The sequence below is a fragment of the Muscardinus avellanarius genome (assembly GCF_963383645.1).
Source record: "Muscardinus avellanarius genome assembly, chromosome: 14".
NCBI classification, from domain to species: Eukaryota; Metazoa; Chordata; class Mammalia; order Rodentia; family Gliridae; genus Muscardinus; species Muscardinus avellanarius.
This window is the reverse complement of record NC_137800.1, coordinates 59,286,003-59,305,955: the sequence shown is the minus strand read 5'-3', so window position 1 is coordinate 59,305,955 and position 19,953 is coordinate 59,286,003. Positions and strand designations below refer to the sequence as shown.

The 19,953-nt window shown below is 38.2% G+C and overlaps 1 protein-coding gene across 1 annotated transcript in view; it reads left to right on the top strand.

Annotated features, from left to right (window-relative positions):
• The window catches only part of ZMAT4 (zinc finger matrin-type 4), a gene marked incomplete at both ends in the record, with an annotated part of 291,890 nt that extends 273,106 nt beyond the window's left edge, over positions 1–18,784 (top strand). Inside the window, one exon of the mRNA XM_080709698.1 lies at positions 18,684–18,784. Within this exon, the coding sequence (XP_080565824.1) occupies positions 18,684–18,784 (101 nt within the window). The remainder of the gene's footprint in view (positions 1–18,683) is intronic.
• Positions 18,785–19,953: the final 1,169 nt, after the last annotated feature.

Here is a 19,953-nt window from a genome sequence, read left to right as displayed (position 1 = left end):
GAGAAAAGTCCATGATGAGAACCGTAGGAGGCCATCAGGTGTCAGTTGTGTTGGCCCTGTGCTGTCTCCGGGGAGAGGCAGCGTGGGCAGAGGACTGTCTGTGATGACTCAAGCGTCGTTGTCCTCACCACACTCCCTCCAACTCACTGGCCAGGCCTGAAATGCCACCCTCAGAGGCGTTTTCTTCTTTCAAATTTTAAATTTTACATAGCCCCATTAAAAGGCCAATTCTGCAGGGAAGCAGCATGTATCTAGGGCTTACCACAGAATTGGCTGGCTGGCTGGCTGGCTGCTGAAAGTGAGATAAAGACCTGTCTGCAAGCAGGGGAGAAGGATTAGTGAATGAGCTCTAGAGACAGCAGCGATTATGTCCATGTACCCACAGCTACCCTGTGCACAAGCAGCAGAGAAGCAGAGCACAAGCTCATCTATCAAAGGGGAGTCCTTGATTACAGGCACTGTGGTGTATGCCTGTGATTTCAGTACTTGGGAGGCTGAGACAGGAGGATGGGAGGGTTCAGGCCAGTCTCAACAACCTATAGAGATCCTTAGCAACCCAGCCACACTGTTTGGGAAAAATAAGAAGGGCTGGGGTTGTAGCTCTGAGATAACACGGCCCTGGGTTCAAATTTCTGGTACCACATACATACAAAAAGTGAGCGTTAAAAGGACGCATTGGCCGTTATGACTCACTATTCACACCCAACTTCGATTGTCCTTGTTGGACTTGGACTAGGTCTTCTGCAATTTGCCCACTCCCTCTCAGTGCTGCCAGTGGTCAGGGTTGGTGAAGCTACCCTAGCACTTTAGCAGAGTGGACAATCACTGTGTCCTCCAGTGACCCAAATAAAAGGCAGATATCAGATTTTGACAGCTGTGACCTGTCACTATTATTGGTGCTTATGAAGGGAAATCAGAGGGTCTGAGAATCTCTGACCCTTGGGGAAAAATGAGAGATAAGTAGGAAGAATCCCACTGCAGATAGAGAGAAAAGGAAGGAGATATGCGTGTAGACTGGGCATTTTGTCCTGCACACTGCACTGTGCTCTGCCAACCCCATGGAGAACAATGGTTAGAGTGTTCCTCTAACCCATTGTTTAACTTGATGCCACTATCCACAACTTCATGATAAGAGTACTGTCTACTTCATGCATAAAGCAATCTTGAATCAAAATCGTGTTCTAGAGAGTGTAAATGTTATGAAAATACTATAATATGTGTAAGAAATTGCCTTGGGATGCTGTTTCTTCCTGTCTGCATTGAGCTATATGGCCCTGTTAGAGACACCGAAGGAGAATGAGCACTTAATGTTCTGTGAGTGTTAATTTATATCATATCAAACCCCAGATCAAGAAGAAGGTATTTCTTACAGTCATTGCTATTTAATGTACAGTTCAAAGACACATGAGTACAATGAATATTTTGCTTCAGAATAGTTCTATTTATTTCTATTTTCTTTAATGTTCAATTCAGATCACAGAAACAAACACAAAGCAGTTCAATTCCTTGAGGTTTTTTGTGGCTTGCAAACAGCAATCATATTAATAATGATCATCTCCAAGAATAAAATAAAGACTGTGTTGAAGCTGACTTGCTCAAAGTATAACTTGTATTGTTTACTCTTTTCCATATAGAATCGATCTAAACCTTCTTCCAATATAGTGGCTCTTTAAAGAATTGGGATAAACTTTGACCCATATCAGTCTTCACAGTGGATGACAATTTTCCACCTCTTTCTTGGATCAGGCATCCAACATGGCTAAAACTGACTTTTAACTACAGAGGATGAATTTTTTTTCCCCTATCTTTAGGTTTTGTTTGTTTGAAAACAGCTTTTGAAGACGAAAATCATTGCATTCCCAATTCTATTTTCAACACTTTCCATGAACACATCAATGAAGAATTGGTTAAGAATGTGTGTTCTGTGTTTAATTGACTGTTTGGTACCCAGCAGTCTGCCTGCAGATAGTGGAGTAAAGTCAGTAGGTGAAGCATTTAAATACCCTGTCCATTAGCATCACTACTATGGGGTATTAGAGTGAGACAGGGCCTGATTCTGGGCTGTGGGAACTCTGACCTCAGTGAGATTCTCTTAGACTAAACCCAGATGGAAGAGCCATTTTGCCTACATCAGTTGAAGGCTGGAAGTCCTCATGAGAGGTAGCATGGCAATCTGCTCTTCCCAGTCCCAGTCCCTATATCCTGGGATCCCTTACTCGGGGCACCGTAAGTGCAGTGCTTATAGCTTGATAGGAAAACCTGATGGGTATTCCAGATCCTTAAGTTCCCATTTAAACCTTAGAACCTATGCTCTGTTTTACATAGTAGCTTCAAAATAAGAGTTTAAAAAAATAAATAACAGGATTCCTTTTACCTTCCTTCCTTCCTTCCTTTTGTCCATCTGTGCTTTCTTCCTTCCTGTACTGGAGCATTGAACCCAGGGGCATTCTATACAAGACAATCCTCCAACCCTTTTTATTTTGAAACAGGCTCTCACTAAGTTGTTGAGAGCCTCTCTACGTTGCTGAAGCTGGCCTGGAACTGCAACCCTCCTGTCTCAGCCTCCCAAATACTGGGATTACAAAGATTTGTCATTGTACCTTGCATCATTTTTCTTTTGAAGACCCTAGTTACTCAGGACACTAGGCTAGAAATAAGGTTATTTGGATCTGGGTTTTCTACTTACTAGTTCTGCAGCTTTATTGTCGTTGAACCATAATTTTCTCATGTGTAAATGAGCTAATAATGCTTATAAAGTGATTTCAAGGGTTATTTATTACCATAACAATGTCTTCATCCTTTTAGAAGAGCTTTCTTCTTACCCAAACTTTCTTTACAGTGGTGTATGGCTGTGATCCCAGGAAGATCCTAGGTCCAAGTTTAGCAGCAGGCAGTAACTTTGCAAGACCCTGCTTCAAAAATAATAAAATAGAAAAATTAAGGTCATGGGTATAGTTCAGAGGCAGAGAGTTCCTAGGTTCAATCCCAATAACAACAACAAAAAAAAAAATTAAAAGCTCTTTTCTCTTGGATTCTTTGATGCCCAGATTTTGCCCCAACTAAAGTTCTCTCCGCAGAGTAAACCACCATGATGAATACAGAAGAGTTTATTTCAAGGGCTGGACCTCACACCCTGGTAGAAGATGGTGACACAGTCTACATAAGGCTGTTTTTTTTTTTTTTTCTGCATCTAGTGTTGAGTCAGATATTGGAAAGGAAGAATGGACACGAGGAAAGTAGAGGCAAACTGTGAAGGGAACTGTAACCCATGAGGACAAAGGGGAGGCTATGAGACTAGTGCCTCTAGCCTTAGTGACATGGGCAACCTGCAGGGTGGGCTGGGCTCTGTCTAGGATCATCTCCATCTGCAGGTGGAGATACAGGGAGCTGGCAACACCTGTGGGCCTGGCTTCTGCTCTGTGCATCAAGGCGAGGCCACAGATTGACAGGGATCCAACACCAAGCAGGACTAGCCACTCCCTCCCTTCTTTTTCCCTATACCATCTTAGAGATGAGCTAACTATACTATCTTAGGGCTTTAAGTATCATCTGCTTAAAGATGTTGATTAATGCTTAAGGATGTTGATTATGTTAATTAATCTGAGTTAATCATGTATTTCTTGCCCAAACTTTGCCATGTTTTGTGTTGAAATTTTGGAGCTAGAATGACATACATATGGAATACATGTCACTAGCACCCTGACCTTCACCGATAGATGCTGGCAACTCATCCCTGTCATCATCTTTTCAGAATTCATCTTTTCAGAACATTCTGAAAAGCCATTAACAACACATTATAAACAATCCATTTGCTGAAGCTGGCTTCAAATCTGTGACCCTTCTGTCTCAGCCTCCCAAGTACTGTGATTACAGGAGTGCAGCACCCAGAGTTGGATTAATGTGCAATCCTTTCGCTAGAGGAATCACTTGATTTAATGGGGAATATATATATATACAAATCAGTGAAATACCAGGCTATATTCTTAGCCCATTTGGCATTTTTTATTTTTTTCCTGGACAGTTTCATAGTCTTAAATGCTTGTTATATTAATCATGAGATTTTTATTACAATGAATAAAATACAACTTAAATTATCTAGAAAAAATTATAGATCTAGATAATAATATGAAAATAATCAAGTAGGAGGGTAGAGAAATAAAAATTTATCTTGGCAGAAAATTGTGAAAAAGATTTAGGAGAATTGACTGATAACAGATTTAATAAACTATAGTGTGTCAGGATTGGTACACACACACACACACACACACACACACACACACACTCAAAACTTTAAATGTGTTGATAGGCACAAGGGCTATGACTTTTCCTTTCTAATTAGAACACAATAGAACTTGGCCTTCAATGTGAGGGTTGTAGTTTAAGAGAGTCATCAAGAAATAAGAAATGGAGCCGGTATGATGGTGCGTATCTATAATTCCAGTACTTAGGAGACTGAGGCAGGAGAATCACAGATTCAAGGCCAGTTTGCAGTAAGTTAGTTAGATTCTGTTTTAAAATAATAAAGTCATTGGTGTAGCTCAATGTCTCTGGGTTCAATCCCCAGTACCATAAAAAAAATACCAAACAAACAAAACAAAACAAAGGAAATGGGATCCGGAAGACAGTGGTGGAGATGATACAGTGAACATGAACGCATGCTATAATGAGAAGACTTTCACCTTAGTAAACAGAGCCTTAGAGGACATGATAACTTTCTTCAAGTATTTGTTATATTTAATTAAATGAGAAGCTTCATGCTGGGGATTGGTACAAAGCAGAACTCAAGTTGGTGAGTAGGATTCAGCTGGGTTTAAGAAAGAGCTTCTAGGACCTCCATTTTTCTGTAAGTGACATAATTTTGTTCTTTATGGCTGAGTAAAATACCATTTTGTGTGTATATACCACACTTTTTTATCCATTCATCTGTTGCTGGAAACCTAGGTTGGTTTCCAAATTTGACTGATGCAAATTTTTTATTTGTGCTGCAATAAGGTTAAGTATGCATGTACCACTATACTATTTTGACTTTAGTTCTTTTTTAAAATACTGGAGAGTGGAATAGCTGAGTCATATGGTGGTTTTGAGATCAGCCAGTCCAGAAAGTCAAGAGTCATATGTGTTCTCTTATATGAAGAAGCTAGAGAGAACATAGGAAATAAAAGGACTTCAGGTAAATGAGAAGAGAGGCCAGTAGAATCATGGAGAGGACTGAAAGAGGGAGAGGGGGAGTGGGAAAAGGATGCTTAAGGAAAGAACCAGTTCAAATAATGTTCACTAATATGTACAGGGAAGAAGAAGGGGGATGGGACTGGATCTGTAGGGAAACACACCAAGTGCTTTGTGCATGTATCACTTGAACCTCACTATGATGTGTAATTACAGTTCAGCAATGAAAGTATTGTTTTTAAAAAGCCTCCAAATTCTGGGAATTCCATGATACTAGTGGTGTCAGAACAGAGGCAAAAATAATTATGCTTGCCAAAGATTTAGCAAACTCACACATTCCCATGGAATTTGGAACTAGACCAAAGGTTTTCCCCCAACTTGCAGCTTGAAGAAATACAGATTTCTAAGTTCCAATCTAGGTTTTCTGGATATCAGTCATCTGGGGTGAAATGAAGGATTTGTGGTTTTGACAACTCCTACTTGATTCTTAGTTGGCAAGTGGGCAGGTGTGAAAATAATGGGACGACAATCTCCAAAGAGCCTTTTAGACTCTGGTGTTCTATTTCTCGTCACCTGTCCCAGGAGCTAGTCTCTACAGTGGTTGCAACATGAACTCCTTTGAACCAGGAGGCACGAGTCCAAAACCCAGCTCTGTTTCCCAGTAGCTCTGATACGTTCAACAAGTTTCTGTCTCAATTTTCTCATCCATTAAATTGGGATTAAGATAGGATCTGCGCCTAGGATGCTGAAGAGAGTAAGTGTATAATGCAAGCACAACGGTGCTCACTTATGGCAGATAAAATAAACTTTTAGCTATTATTTTTCATGCTGAGGATGACAAATCCATGTACAGGACAGTTTGATTAATGGATGTTGAAGAAGTGGAGGAGAAAGAAATAATTCAAAACCAAATACCTCATGGCTTTTACTTTTATATTATTAATCATCCTTCAAAATAGTTCCAGCTTTAGTGTGCATTATAATAGAGAACTTACATAACTATTTCTCTGAGATTTGCAAGGTTATGATAGCATCAATATGAATATTTAGTTTACATTGTGATAATAGAAAATAATAGAAAACTATAAAGAGTACATGAGAACAGAAAATGGCTGAAATGCAGTTTCTAGTTTGATGAGGTTTCCATGTAAAACTGCAGCCATCTGATCGTTTTTTTCATAAAGTGAAATGTGCAAATCTTGGATATGTAATACAATGATTTTGCTAAACAAATATACTATCCTAAATCGAGATATAGAACATTTTTGCTACTTCAAAAACTTCTGTTTTGTACATTTACTATCAAATGCTCTGATATGCAACACTGTTCTGAATTCTGTTATCACAGATAGTCTTGCTTTCTTGAATTTCGTATATACAAGATCATACAACATCTGTTCCTTTGTATCTGACCTCTTTAAACATATATAATGTTTGTGAGGTTCATTTATGTTGTTGCATCAGTCGGTACACCTTTTAAAAATTGTAAGCACCATTTCATTGTATACATGCATAATAATTTACCAAAGCTTGTGTTGATGATGATTTGAGTTTTGGGCAATTAACATAAAGCTGCTGTAAACATTCATGAGTAAGTTTTAAATTACAAACATATGCACACATGTACCTATGTGCATACTGTTTTTTGTTCCTCTTGAGTAAATGTTCGACAGTAGAATTTATATAGGTTTGGGTATGTACTTAACTGCATAAAAAACTATCAAATTATTTTCCAAAGTATTTGTGCTATTTTTCAGTCTCCTGGTGAGTGTGAGGAATGCTAGTTGTTCCACGTGTTCATTTACATTTTATATTATTTTCTTTGATGCCAGCCTTTGAAGTAAATGTGATATAGTCTTTAACTGCTTTTAATTTGCATCTTCCTGTTGACAAATGATGTGGGATAGTTTTTGATGGACTTATTGATCATTGTTATATCTTCCTTTATGACAGATTTGATCAACTGCCTTGCTCTTTTTAAAAATTGAGTTGTCTTTTGATTATCAGTTTGTAACAGTTAATTCTTTATTCTGGACACGTCTTGGATTACATACATATATTGTTAAGTATTTTTCCTAGATGGGATCTTATTTCTGTGTTTTATTAATGTTGCATTTTGTAAAAAGAAACCTATGTTTTTTTGTTTTTTGTTTTTAATTTTTTTAATTGGTGCATTATATTCATACAACTTATTGGGGTAAAAAACTTGTGTGTACAAACATGTACTCATCGCTGATTTAACCCCTACCCAAATCCCACCCCATTCCCTCCCCGTCCCTCCCTCCCTTGCTTGGCTTAGTGACTGACTTCGATATGTTTAAGTACATTGTGAGCTTTAGAGATTTTCCTCTTCCCCTCTCATTTCTCCTCCTTTAGGTTGTCTTGTTTGCTCCTCTTTTCTCCCTAACTCTCACATATTAGGGAAAGCATCTGATTTCTTATTTTTTGTGACTGACTAATCTCACTTAGCATAATGTCCTCCAGTTCCATCCATTTCCCTGAAAATGATGTAATTGAGTTTTTTTTGATGGCTGAGTAAAATTCCATTGTGTACATATCCCACAGTTTTGTAATCCATTCATCTGTTGATGGACATCTTGGCTGTTTCCATAGTTTGGCTATGGTGAATTGTGCAGCTATGAACATAGATACGCATGCATTAGTTTGGTAATTTGGTTTCTTTTCAATTGGGTAGATACCCAACAGTGGTATTGCTGGATCAAATGGTAGATTTGTTCCCATTCTTCTGAGGATTCTCCATACTGTTTTCCAAAGTGGTTGCACTAATTTGCAATCCCACCAACAATGTCTTAGAGTTCCCACTTCTCCACATCCTCGCCAGCTTTGAAGCTCCTTGAAGAGGGCATAGGTCCAACACTACAACACATAGGCACAGACAAACATTTCCTCAACAAGACCCCAAAGGCACAACAAATTAAAAGGAGAATCAATACATGGGATTGCATGAAACTGAAGAGCTTCTGTTCAGCAAAGGAAACTATCAAGAATCTCAATCGAGAGCCAACAGAATGGGAGAAGATTTTTGCCACCTACACCACTGATAGAGGACTAATATCTAGAATATACAGAGAACTCAAGAAACTCAACTCTAAGAAAACAAAGCATCCAATAACAAAATGGGCAAATGAACTAAATAGACACTTCACAAAAGAAGAAATTCAAATGGCCAATAAATGCATGAAAAAATGCTCAACATCACTGGCAATCAGAGAGATGCAAATCAAAACTACCCTGAGATTTCACCTAACTCCAACTAGAATGGCCATCATTCAAAACACAAACAAAAACCTATGTTTTTTTATAAAACCTAATTGATAATTTTTTATGTTCGATATATTTTATTTCCTAGGGAATATGTGTCTATCCCAAGTTCATAAAAATCTTCTTTATTTTTCTTTTTTGGTCCTCAAGATTGAACCCACAGGCATTCTACCACCATGCTACAACCCGAGCTATTTTTCATTTTTTATTTTGAAACAGGGTCTCAGTAAGTTGTTGAGGTCCTCGCTAAATTTCAGAGTCTGGCCTCAAACTTGCCATCTTCCTCTCTCAATCTCTCAAGTACCACCATGCCTGGCCTCATAAAGATATTTGTATACTTTTCTAGTAGCTCTACAGTTTTGGTTTTTATATTTAAATGTATAAACAATCTTAAGGTAGAGGTTGGTATTAATGTTCTTGTTGTTGTTTTATATATTTATCTAGTTGTTATATCACTATTCCTGAGAAAGTTTTTGTTTCCCATGGAATTGTCTTGGGGTCTTTGCTGAAGGTGATTCCACCCTTAGTGTGTAAGTGCAGTTCTGGGCCCCATCCTCTTCCACTGATAGAATTTGTCCATCCTATTCGAATGCAGCACTGTTGTGATCACATTAGCATTTGTAGAAAATCTTGGATTCTTCAGGTATGAGTACTTGACTTTTTTCTTTTGCAAATTATTTTGGCCAGTTTAGGTTTTTATTTAAATTTTTTATTTCTGCAGAGAGTTTAGAATCTACATGTCTATTCATACAAAGACTGTTGGAATTTTAATATGTTTGCAGCAAATGCATAGGGTATAATGTGTCATACATATCTCTGTATCTATTCAGGTTACTTATAATATTCTCAGAAATGTTAATAGTGTTTAGTCTTGAACATATTTTTAAGTTCATTCCTAATGTTTTTAAATGATTTTTATGCTGTTACAGGTATTAGGAAAATTGCAGTTTCCAGCTGGTTACAGCTATTTCAAGAATACAGTTTATTTTTTGTCTGTCTTGTATGTGTAAGATTACCTTACTGAATTAGCATAGTCTCATTATTTTGTAGATCACTTAGGATTTTTGTATAAACAATATATTTCATGAATAAAGACAGTTTTACTTTTTCAATTTCTATCTGGAAGCCTTTCCTTTTTCCCCTCTTTTCTTCTTTTCCTTTCCCTTTCTGTTGACTGCTCTGCTGAGAATCTCTGGTGCAATGCTGAATAGAGATGATGGCTGACACTCTTGAGCTGGATGCATTGCTCAGTGCTGGAGCATATGCTTAATATGTATGAGGTCCTGAGTCCAGTCCCTGGCACTGAAAACAAAACAAGTGAAATGCTTGGCATTCCTTCCAGATCATAGGAAACTGTTCATTATTTTGTCATTTGACATAGTATTAGCTGTAGGGGTTTTCTTATCAAATAATGTGCTCTTCTAGTTTGCTGAGAATTTTAATCATGAATGGATGCTGAAACTTGTCAAATGCTCTTTTTTGCATATATTGATATTTTCTTCCTCTATGTGAGAAACATTCATAGAAGATTGGTAGTATGCAATCTTTTAATATTTGATAGATTATCCTGTAAAATTCTGTGGGGTTAGTCCTTTCTTTGTGGGGAAATTTTGACAACAAATTAGCTTTTCTTAATAAATGGCTATTCTGATTTTCTATCCTATCTTATATTCTGATGAGTTGGAGTTTTAGAGATCTTTTTCCAACTTATACACATGGTGAGATTTATTTGATATAAAATTATTTGTAATATTTTATTATCTTTTTTAAATGTTTGTAGAGTCTGTTTTGATGTCTACTCTTCTGTTCTGGTAATTGGTATTTTTAAAAGTCCACCAGACTTGCTAAGGGATAATACTTGCATTAGTCATTTTTTTAAGAAGCAGACTTTAGCTTGGTTATTTTTCCATAGTTTATTTTTGATTCATTGACTTTTGCTCTTTATTATTTCCTTCTTCCTGCTTGATTCAAGTTTAATTTGTATGTCTTCTGCTTTCATAAATCAATCATTGATTTTAAGCTTTTTTTGTTCATTTGTTTCTAATGTAAAACTATAAACTTCTGTGTAAAAACTATTTTAACTTTAATATGTTTATTATTTAATATTTTCCTTATCAGTCAGTGCAAAATGTTTTCTAATTTCCATTTTAATTATTTCTTTGGCCATAGATTATTAAGAAATGTTTTGGGTCTTTTATAAGTCTTCTTGTTATTTCTAGGTTAACTGAATTATAGTCAACGAACTCCCTCTACAAAATGTAATGACTTGAAATTAGTAAGACTTTTTAATAGTTCAGCATATATTTTATCTTTTTTACTTTCTACACTTAAAAATATCATGTTCTCTATAGTTGCAATTTATGCAAGATGGCTGATAATTTTGTTCAAATTTTTATAAATTTCCTGAATTTTTTGTCCTATCTTCCTATTTTCCAACAACTACTGTTTGTTAACATCTATTGTTGAGGTTTTGTCAGCTTTCACCTTCTGTATTCTTAACCACTTTATTAGATAAATTACATTAGAATTATGTTTTCCTAAAAAAAGAATTATGTTCTTCTGATTAAATTTACCCCATATTATAAAGCACTATCTCAATTATGACAAGGTATCTCAAATACCTTGTCATAAAGTCTACCTGTCTAATATTAATAGAAACAATTATATTTTCTTAACTTGTGTTTTTTAATCCAGTAAGATTTGCTCTTACTTCTTACAATTTCAGCATTTCTAAAGTTTAATCCACTCATATGAGATATGATGTTTAATTGGGTTGATTTTAGACTCATCATTTTGCTATTGGTTTTCTGTTTGTTCCATCTGTTTTCTCTGATTTATTTGTTCTTTTCTTTATTTTGGTTAATTAATTACTTCTTATTGTTTGTCTTATTGTTTGTTTCTTATTGTTTGTTTATTTTGTTTTCTCTTATGTGCCTTTTAGCTATTAATCTTTATATTTATTTAGTAGTTGGCCTAAGGGATTACTCTGAATTACCAGTATTCTTAAATTATTACTATCTCCTTAGAGTTAATACTGTATTATTTCCTGCAAAATCTAATGGTCTCTCAGCAATAATGCTTTACTTCAGCTCACTCTTGTGATTTTTTTTGTCATATACAATACAGGTTAATATACTGGAAGTACCATAATTCACAATATAGTGTCATAAGTGGTTTTCAGTCTTCATATAAATTAAAAGGAATATTAAAAGATAAATACCCTAATCATTTCTGGTATTCTTGATTCTTTTCAGTAGATCTGAGTTTACATCTGGGTTATTTACCTTCAACCTGAAGAACTTTGTGTAACATTTCCATAGTTCAGGTTTGTCGGCAAACTATGTAGGTTTTGTTCATTGAAAATGTTCTTGGCCTGGTGTGGTGGCACAGGCTTGTAATCCCCGTGCTTGGGAGGTGGAGACAGGAGGATTGTGCAGGTTCGAAGCCAGCCGTGCTGGCTTAAGAGACCCTGTTTCCAAATAAAAATATAAAAAGTAGGTCTGGGAGTGTAACCCGGAGGTAGAAGGGCTTCCAGTAACCCCAGTACCACCAAAAAAAAAAAAAAAAAAAAAAAAAAAGAAAGAAAGAAAAGAAAAGAAAATGTTCTTGGTGTACTTTCAATTTCAAATGACAGCTTGGCTGGATAGACAGACTTTTTTTTTGTTGTTGTTGTTGTTTTTCTTTTTTTCTTTTCTCCTAACCACCTTTTACCCCTTGAGTGATTTAAGCCCATTTCTACTTCTAAAGCTGTATGTTTGCTACTGATTCTCCCTAGACAACCCTGCCCAGTTCTTCATATCACAGGCTAATGAGCATCCTCTGGTTTTATTTCCTGCCCCTCAGAGAACGCTGACCAAACAAAAAGCATTCTTCTTCCCACCTACTTTTTTTTCTCATTATCCTATTTATTTCCCGTGCAACCCTTTCACAAACTTTGTGGGTTTTTCTTAACCTTTGTTTCTTTTCTTTATCCTTGACTATCTCCATAAGGAAATGTACTCTGTCTGTCTGTCTGTCTTACTCACTTCTAAGTTTTTGCCATTCCACCACACACTAGCACCATGAAGGCTCCATGACATTTTCCCAGTGGAGAGGGTATGCAGTTGAAGCCACTGAAACACACAGCTTCGTTACGCTTACAAAGACACATTGAGTAGTTGCATTCTGCTGAGCTCTCCAGGGCCATCTGTTTTGTAACTGTGTGAGGAAACAGAAATACAAAAGTGATGTATGTCTGGGCTCTTCCAGATCCTCTGAGTTAGAAGTGGTCTCCTCTCATTCCTGAACATCTCTAGTCCCTCTTTCTGTGGTACTTTCTTTTTTCTTTTCTTTTCTTTTCTTTTTTTTTTTTTTTTTTTTTTTTTTTGGTGGTACTGGGGTTCCTGGAAGCCCTTCTACCTCCGGACTACACTCCCAGACCTATTTTTTTTTTTTTTTTTTTGAAACGGTCTCCTAAGCCAGCGCTTGCGGCTGGCTTCAAACCTGCGCGATCCTCCTGTCTCTGCCTCCCAAGCGCGAGGATTACAAGCGTGCGCCACCACGCCCAGCTCTCTGTGGTACTTTCAATGATCTACATTACTCAAGTCTCCTTGCATACGTGTCTTTTCTCTTCCTCTTGCCTGTTTGTTGGCTTCTTGCAGGCAGAGACTATATTTTTTATTACACGATAGACAATGCTGCAGAAAAAAAAAAACAAAAAAAAAAACAACTTTTGGGCCTGCCAAGGTTTCAGGATACTCTTAATGAGTTATTTTGCTAGGAATGAATTGAATTTAAAAAGTTAGCATTTTTGACTTAATAATAATGTTCCCTAGTTCTCTAGGGAGAGGAGTCATATAATTCCAAAGTAATTAAGATTTAGACTGAGCATTTGCAAAGCACCGATTTTCCTCCAAGGACACCGTGTCTTGTGTGGGAGAGGTTCCTCGGCCCTTCCTTGCCTTTCTCCTTGTTTATATGCGCTGCCTTTCCATTTTATGATCCCTGTCATTTGCATTGCAATAAAGTGCCAAATATTTCCTGCCCACGCCTCTGTTTGGCTGCAGAGCATGAGAGCTGTTATGGAGAGCAACAGATCGGAATATTTTTTAGATTTGTTGGTGTTCTTAAAAATGTCCATTTTTTGACATAAATATTTATGCCTATTGCCAGGATGAACGTCCATTTGTTATGAGAGGACCTTTGATTAGTCTGGAGTCTGAAGAGGACTCGTATAAATAGTAGTTACCGTTTATTATGACAAGATAGATGGAGAAGTCTGGAGGGAGTAATGCCTGGAAGCTGGTTTTCATATTTTTATTCTCTGCATAAAAGAGCAGAACCAATTGGCCCTGGGTAAGCATTCAGACAACTTCCACACACCAGATGTGATAGCTTATAGCCTCTGGGTCTAGGGACCACAGTGATCTTTTAAAATCATGCACACCTGTGAAATGGAAAGGCAGTGCAAGCAGCTCTTCTTTGAGGACTAGCTTCCTTTTTCTTTCTTAAGACTCAGTATTCTGACAAATTCAAGTTCCCTATTGGAGTATGAATCTGTGGTAGTGAGTACATGGTGGTGCTGGTGTTGGGTGGGCTGTAGGCTGAGGCTTCTGGTAATTGTCCCGGCCCTGTCCAAAGCTTGTAGAATCAGAATCCCCACCACCTGTGCCTGGGAATCTACATGTTAACAGGATCACTTGGAGGAGGCATTCACATCAGACCCCATGGGACTGAGAGTCACTGGTCCGGCAAATAGAGATCCAGCAGTTGTCTATTTCATCTTCAATCTGGCAAGTCGTGCCTGTAAACTTCTGAGTCCCATAGATTGTTTCCAGAGAAAAGCATAGATACATGTGGTTTAAATGATTTTTTTTCTTTTTTCATGCTTAAATTGACTCTTTTATTTTTGCAGTGCTGGGAATTGATCCTAGGGTCTCACAGATGCTAGGCAAGTGCTCTACCACCAAGCTACCTCCCCAGTCCCTAGTCATATGACTAAAACAAGCAAGGAATGTGTTAGTCCTTATACGAACTAACCCAGCTTACATATAGCATTTCAAGTAAGTTTCTCAAATTCCATCTTCTAATATACCACTCCTTAGTATCTTTCCAAAACAATTAAACTCAGAATACTAGAGCAATAAATGTGTACTCGTGTTTCTAGCGAAGGGGATTGGGAGAGGGCGTTAGGAAGGGAAAGAAAGAGGACTGAGGAAGAACACAGTCCACATGATACTCTGGCAACATTTGAAGGTATCACCGCCAATTTCACTCACAGGCATGGCGGTTGAGCAGGTGGGCGGTGGGAGAAAATGCATGGGGAGCTGTGTGCGTGTTTGCACACATTGGCCCTCACTGTGATAAACGATGATAGTGCACAGGTAAAGTAATTATAAAAATTAGGTGTCTCAGGGCATAAGAGGGTGAAGTCCTCCAGGAAGCTCTGCTTTTTGCTGGCATGGTGGACATGAGAGCAAGCCCGATGCCACTGACATTCACCGGGTGGGATGCCTTGGATCTCATGTCCTCGCAAGAACTTGGCTCCTGTCCTCTACCACCATTCAAATCATGTCTTCAGGGTTTCTTCTTTCCTAGCTTTGGGATAAAAAAATAGGACGTGTCATGAATTTCCCTTTTCAAGTAGTGAATGATCCTCTGCTTATCCACAGACATATAAACTCCGTGTTTCCTTCTTCAATATTACCAGAATAGAGCAATTTTTAAAAATTTCACTAAATTATTTATGTTTTGCTGTACTGGAGATTGAACCCAGAGGGCATTCTACCTATGAACTTCATCCCTAACCCTTTTTTATTTTGCAGTTTGAGCCAGGCTCTGTTAGGTTGTCCAGGCTAGCCTCCAACTGCTGACTCTCCTTGCTCGGCCTCCTGAGTGACTGAGAGTACAGGTGTGGGCCACTGAGCCAGCCGAGCAGTATTTTTAAAGGATCTCCAAAATTTATTTTATTTTATTTTTTAACTTTTATGGTCCTGGTTATTGGACCCATGGACATTCTACCTCTGAGTTATACCACCAACCCTTTTTATTTTTATTTTGAAACAGCATGTCATTAAGTTGCTGAGGCTAGCCTTGAACCTGAGATCCTACTTTCTCAGCCTCCCACTATTTAAATTACAGGTGTTTCCAACTATACCTGGCCTTCTCCAAAATGATAGATCAGTACCCCCTCTGCCAGCTCTGTTGTTGTTGGGGCTGCCTGCTTGGCATGCGAAGGAGTGTGGTGGATCTCGATTGTATTATCTGTCTGGAGATTTGCTGGTGTTGTGGGACTTTTGCTTTCTTTCTTTTCCTCAGTATGTGGCTTCCAGCTCTTTCAGGGGTGAGCGATGGAAGGTAGAAGATGTGTGAAGTGAGGCTTGACAGGTTCTATAGAAATCTGACATAGCTGTTGTTTGACTGACAAGGAGTCAAGGATTCTTCTCTTCCTGGAGTACCTTCCTGGCTTCGTCAGGGAGTCTCTGTTGCTTAAAGTGTGCTAGTATCTCACCCTGGACAACTTTTTAAGCACCTAGGTACAGAGGTGAACACTTCCAGCATCCTTTCACAGAGATCCCTCTGCCTCCAACCTCAGGCAGCCCTCTTGGGTATGATCTAAGATATCAGTCCCCTGTCAGGCACCTCCATACAGACTGTGGGAAACTTTTAGGTTATTTGTTCTGATGGGCTTAGAAGATATAGGCCATGTCCAGTCCTGCTGCCTCTTATACTTTGCCATCAGAAGTGCTAACAAGCCACATCATCTAGTTCTGTGGAATTTCCAGGTGGTATCAGGATATTGCCTCCCTTGTGCAAACAGATACTCCCACAGCAGTGCATGGTGGCAGCACCTGTCATCCTAGTACTTGGGAGGCCAAGACAGGAGGCTCACAGTTTCAAGTCCAGCCTCAAAAGCATCTTAGCAATACCCTCAGCAACTTAGTGAGATCTTGTTTCAAAATAAAAAGGGCTGGGGATGTATATCAATGGTAGAGCACCCCTGGGTTCAATCCTCAGTACCAAGAAATACAAAAGATAGTTCTCAAGCTCATTAGGTAACTGTTGATTCCCTCTCACAGGCCTGAGGGCAGGGAGGAGGACTCCACTGGGACCTGGAGAAGGGGAAGGTATTGCATGGCTCTCTCTGGGAAGACAGTGCCTAATTCTTCTTCAGGCTCTTGTGGATAGTAGTGAGTGGTCAGCTCATGGTGGACCCTGGGTCTTGCCTACTTCCCCTAAATGTTCTTCCTGCTCTCTGCTCTTCTCCCTCACTTTGGTGATGTGGGTCCACTTCTGTCTCAGAACTTCTGTCCATGATTTCAGCCAGGACCCTAAGACGAAAAGGGTTGCCTTTCTATACTTGTTATTTAACCACACATGACATATATGTCACTACTCCAATCTCTGTAATACTATCAGGAAACGAGTGGGGAAGGGCTAAATGAGTGATGTGTGAATTTATGCCTCTACCATCTTGTACCCCATTAAGATGTATGACTACAATGCACCAATATAAAATAAAATAAAAAGTCAAATAAGTTATACAAAGCAACACAGGTATCAAATCACAAAGCTCTTATAACCACTGCATGTGATTTTCCTTTTAAAAACTAAGAAATAGGTTTGCCTTTTAGAAAGAAAATACTATGCATTAATTAGGAAGATGTGCTATAGCCAGGTGTGGTGTGCATGCCTATAATACCAGTGCTTGGGAGGCTGAAACAACTTAGCAAGACACTCAGAAACCTAGAGAAACCCTGTTTCAAAACAAAAGAGGGGCTGGGGGTAAAGTTCAAAGGTAGATTTATAATAGTAAAACCAGAATTTTGTGGCAAAAATAATTAATAACAATAATAGTAACCAATAATAACAATAATGCTAAACATTTTATTCTCTTAGTTCTTATGGACTGGCTTATCTCCATCTTGTAGATGAGGAAACCTAGGTCTAGAACAGCTGGCATGACTTTCCCAGGAATGATGGAGCTGGGGTATACACCCAGAGCTTTAGATCATGACTGGCTTTTTTTGTTTTTAATTTTTTTTCAGAACTGGGGATCAAACCCAGGGGCATTCTGCCTCCAATCTACACCCCCAGCCCTACTTTTTATTCTTTATTTTTGAAATAGAATCTCACTGAGTTGGAAAGGGCCTCACTAAATAGTAGCTGAGGCTGTCCACGAACTGTGATCCTCTTGTCTCAGCTTCTCAAATGCTGGGATTACAAGAGTGTACCACCACACCCAGATTTTTATTTTATTTTATTTTATTTTATTTTATTTTTTAATTGGTGCACTGTAGTCATACATCTTAATGGGGTACAAGATGGTGGAGGCATACATGCACACATCACCCAATTAGCCCTTACCCAATTCCTGCCCCATTCCTCCCCCTTCCTCTTTCTCATGTTTGGCTTAGTGACTGACAATGATATGTTTGTTAGTGTACATCATGTGCATTAAAGATGCCAGCAGAGGGAAAGATTCCATTGTGGTCTCTGAGTTCTGAGAGATATTTATTTGGTTAAAGATGCTTTGTAACATAAGTTTTCCTCTAGATAAGGCAATAACATAACATAGTTGAGATTTTTGCCAAACTCCTTAAAATAGCTAAGAGCATATTATTCATCTTAGAGTCCCCAGTGTCTGGCCCAAAGTTGATACCACATGCATGAATTAATGAAATGAATAAACAGATACGTGCATAGATTTTCTTTGAAGTTCCCTAGTGAAAAGTGAGACTAAATGTGAAACAGAATGGTGTATTATCCTTCTCCTGGGTGTTTCCACCATGTAAGATGATCCTGGAAAAGAAACGTAAATGAATTTTGTCTGAAGTCATACTTTCTATTCTGCCATAGAAGAGGAGGTGGGAAAGGAATAGGGACAGAGTTTCTTCTTGATGTTTCAAATCTCACTACAGAGATGAGAATCAACCCTGTCTATGTGCCTTAGGGAGAAAGTAGAATGCCTCTTTGTTTGTTTTATACAAGAGCCAGAAATGTTTTACTTTAATGCAAAGAAATATGCTCCCGCAATTCAGCCATGCAGAAATGGAGTAGACTGCTTCTAATACAACCAGACTCACACTTCTGCTGCGGGACCCAGTGCCTGGGCTCTGGAAGGAAGAGTCGAAGTGTGGCTGGTGCGGAGGGCAGAGCCCTCTCATGGTCTGACCCTGAACTTCTGGATGTTCTGGAATTATCCAGGTGGCTGATCCAGAGATGCAGCGCTAACCAGGTCTGTCTGTTGTCCACAGGTCTGAGGCGCAATTACAGATGTACCATCTGCAGTGTCTCCCTAAACTCCATAGAACAGTACCACGCCCACTTGAAAGGATCCAAACACCAGACCAAGTAGGTACTAACCCACTTCTACTCCTCAGGCATTTTCCACGGACAATTTTGCAAGATGAATAAGGGCTAAATGTGTTATTTATTTCAAAATAAGCAGATAGAAATGCCATCTCTATCTCCAAAGTTCCCTTGATTTTTTTTCTCTTAACTCTTCAAAATTGACCTAGTATTACAGGATGCCTTCTCATCTGTCTTTGAGAAAAGTAATGCAAGTTTTGTTTTGTTTTTTCATTTTTTCTAAAGATTTTCAGCACATTTTAATGATCTTGAGGAAACACTTCGATCTATACAAAATGTTTTTTAAGTCTGGAATTGCTGGTGGGACTTGCCCAGGAATTATCAAGCTGGGATATAAACCCTGTCCTTTAGGTCATGACTGGCTTTGCTCTGTGCTTAGAGGGAAGGGATATGCTCAGAGAAGGGACAAGTTCCATTCTGGTCTCTGGGATGTGGTAGATATTTAAGTTTATTTGGTTAAGGCCACTTTGTAATACAAGTTTGTCTCTAGATGAGTCGATACTATAGCATAGTATTTAAGTAGACTGTGCTAACTTATTTGTACTTGGATTTCATGAAGTCAAATTCTATGAATGTCTTCTACCACCTTCCCTATCTGGATGAACATTGTTGATTAATAAAGAAACAACAAATCCCCTGGTATGTCAACTTATTTACATACATAGTGATTTCCAATTAAATGGAAGTTCATTCGATTTTTTAAAAAATATTTATATAATGTTAAACTGGGAAAAAGCTGACCATGAATCATTTCACCTACATTTATGCTGTGCATTTCTTTAAAAACCAACAACATTAGCATTATGGACATTTTTTTAAAGCAGCTGCTGTTAAATAATCCTAACAAAATAAGAAAAGTAAGAGAAATATTTCAGAAAATGTTATTTTCCTGAATGTAATTGTTTTTATTTCTCTTATATTCATAAAGAGAATCATTGAGCAGATTTGACTGTATCAGGGCCTCATGAATAATGAATGATTTCGTCTTACAAACATTTATTGAGTGCTCACTATGTTTCAGACTCTGAGTTGTGCACTGGGGAAGGAGAGACAAGTACTCCTGATCGTTGTTCTTGTGGAGACTCCTCCCAGGCTGGGAACAGCCAAGAAAACACACAAATTATTCTTTATTTTTATTGTATTCTGTTTATTTGT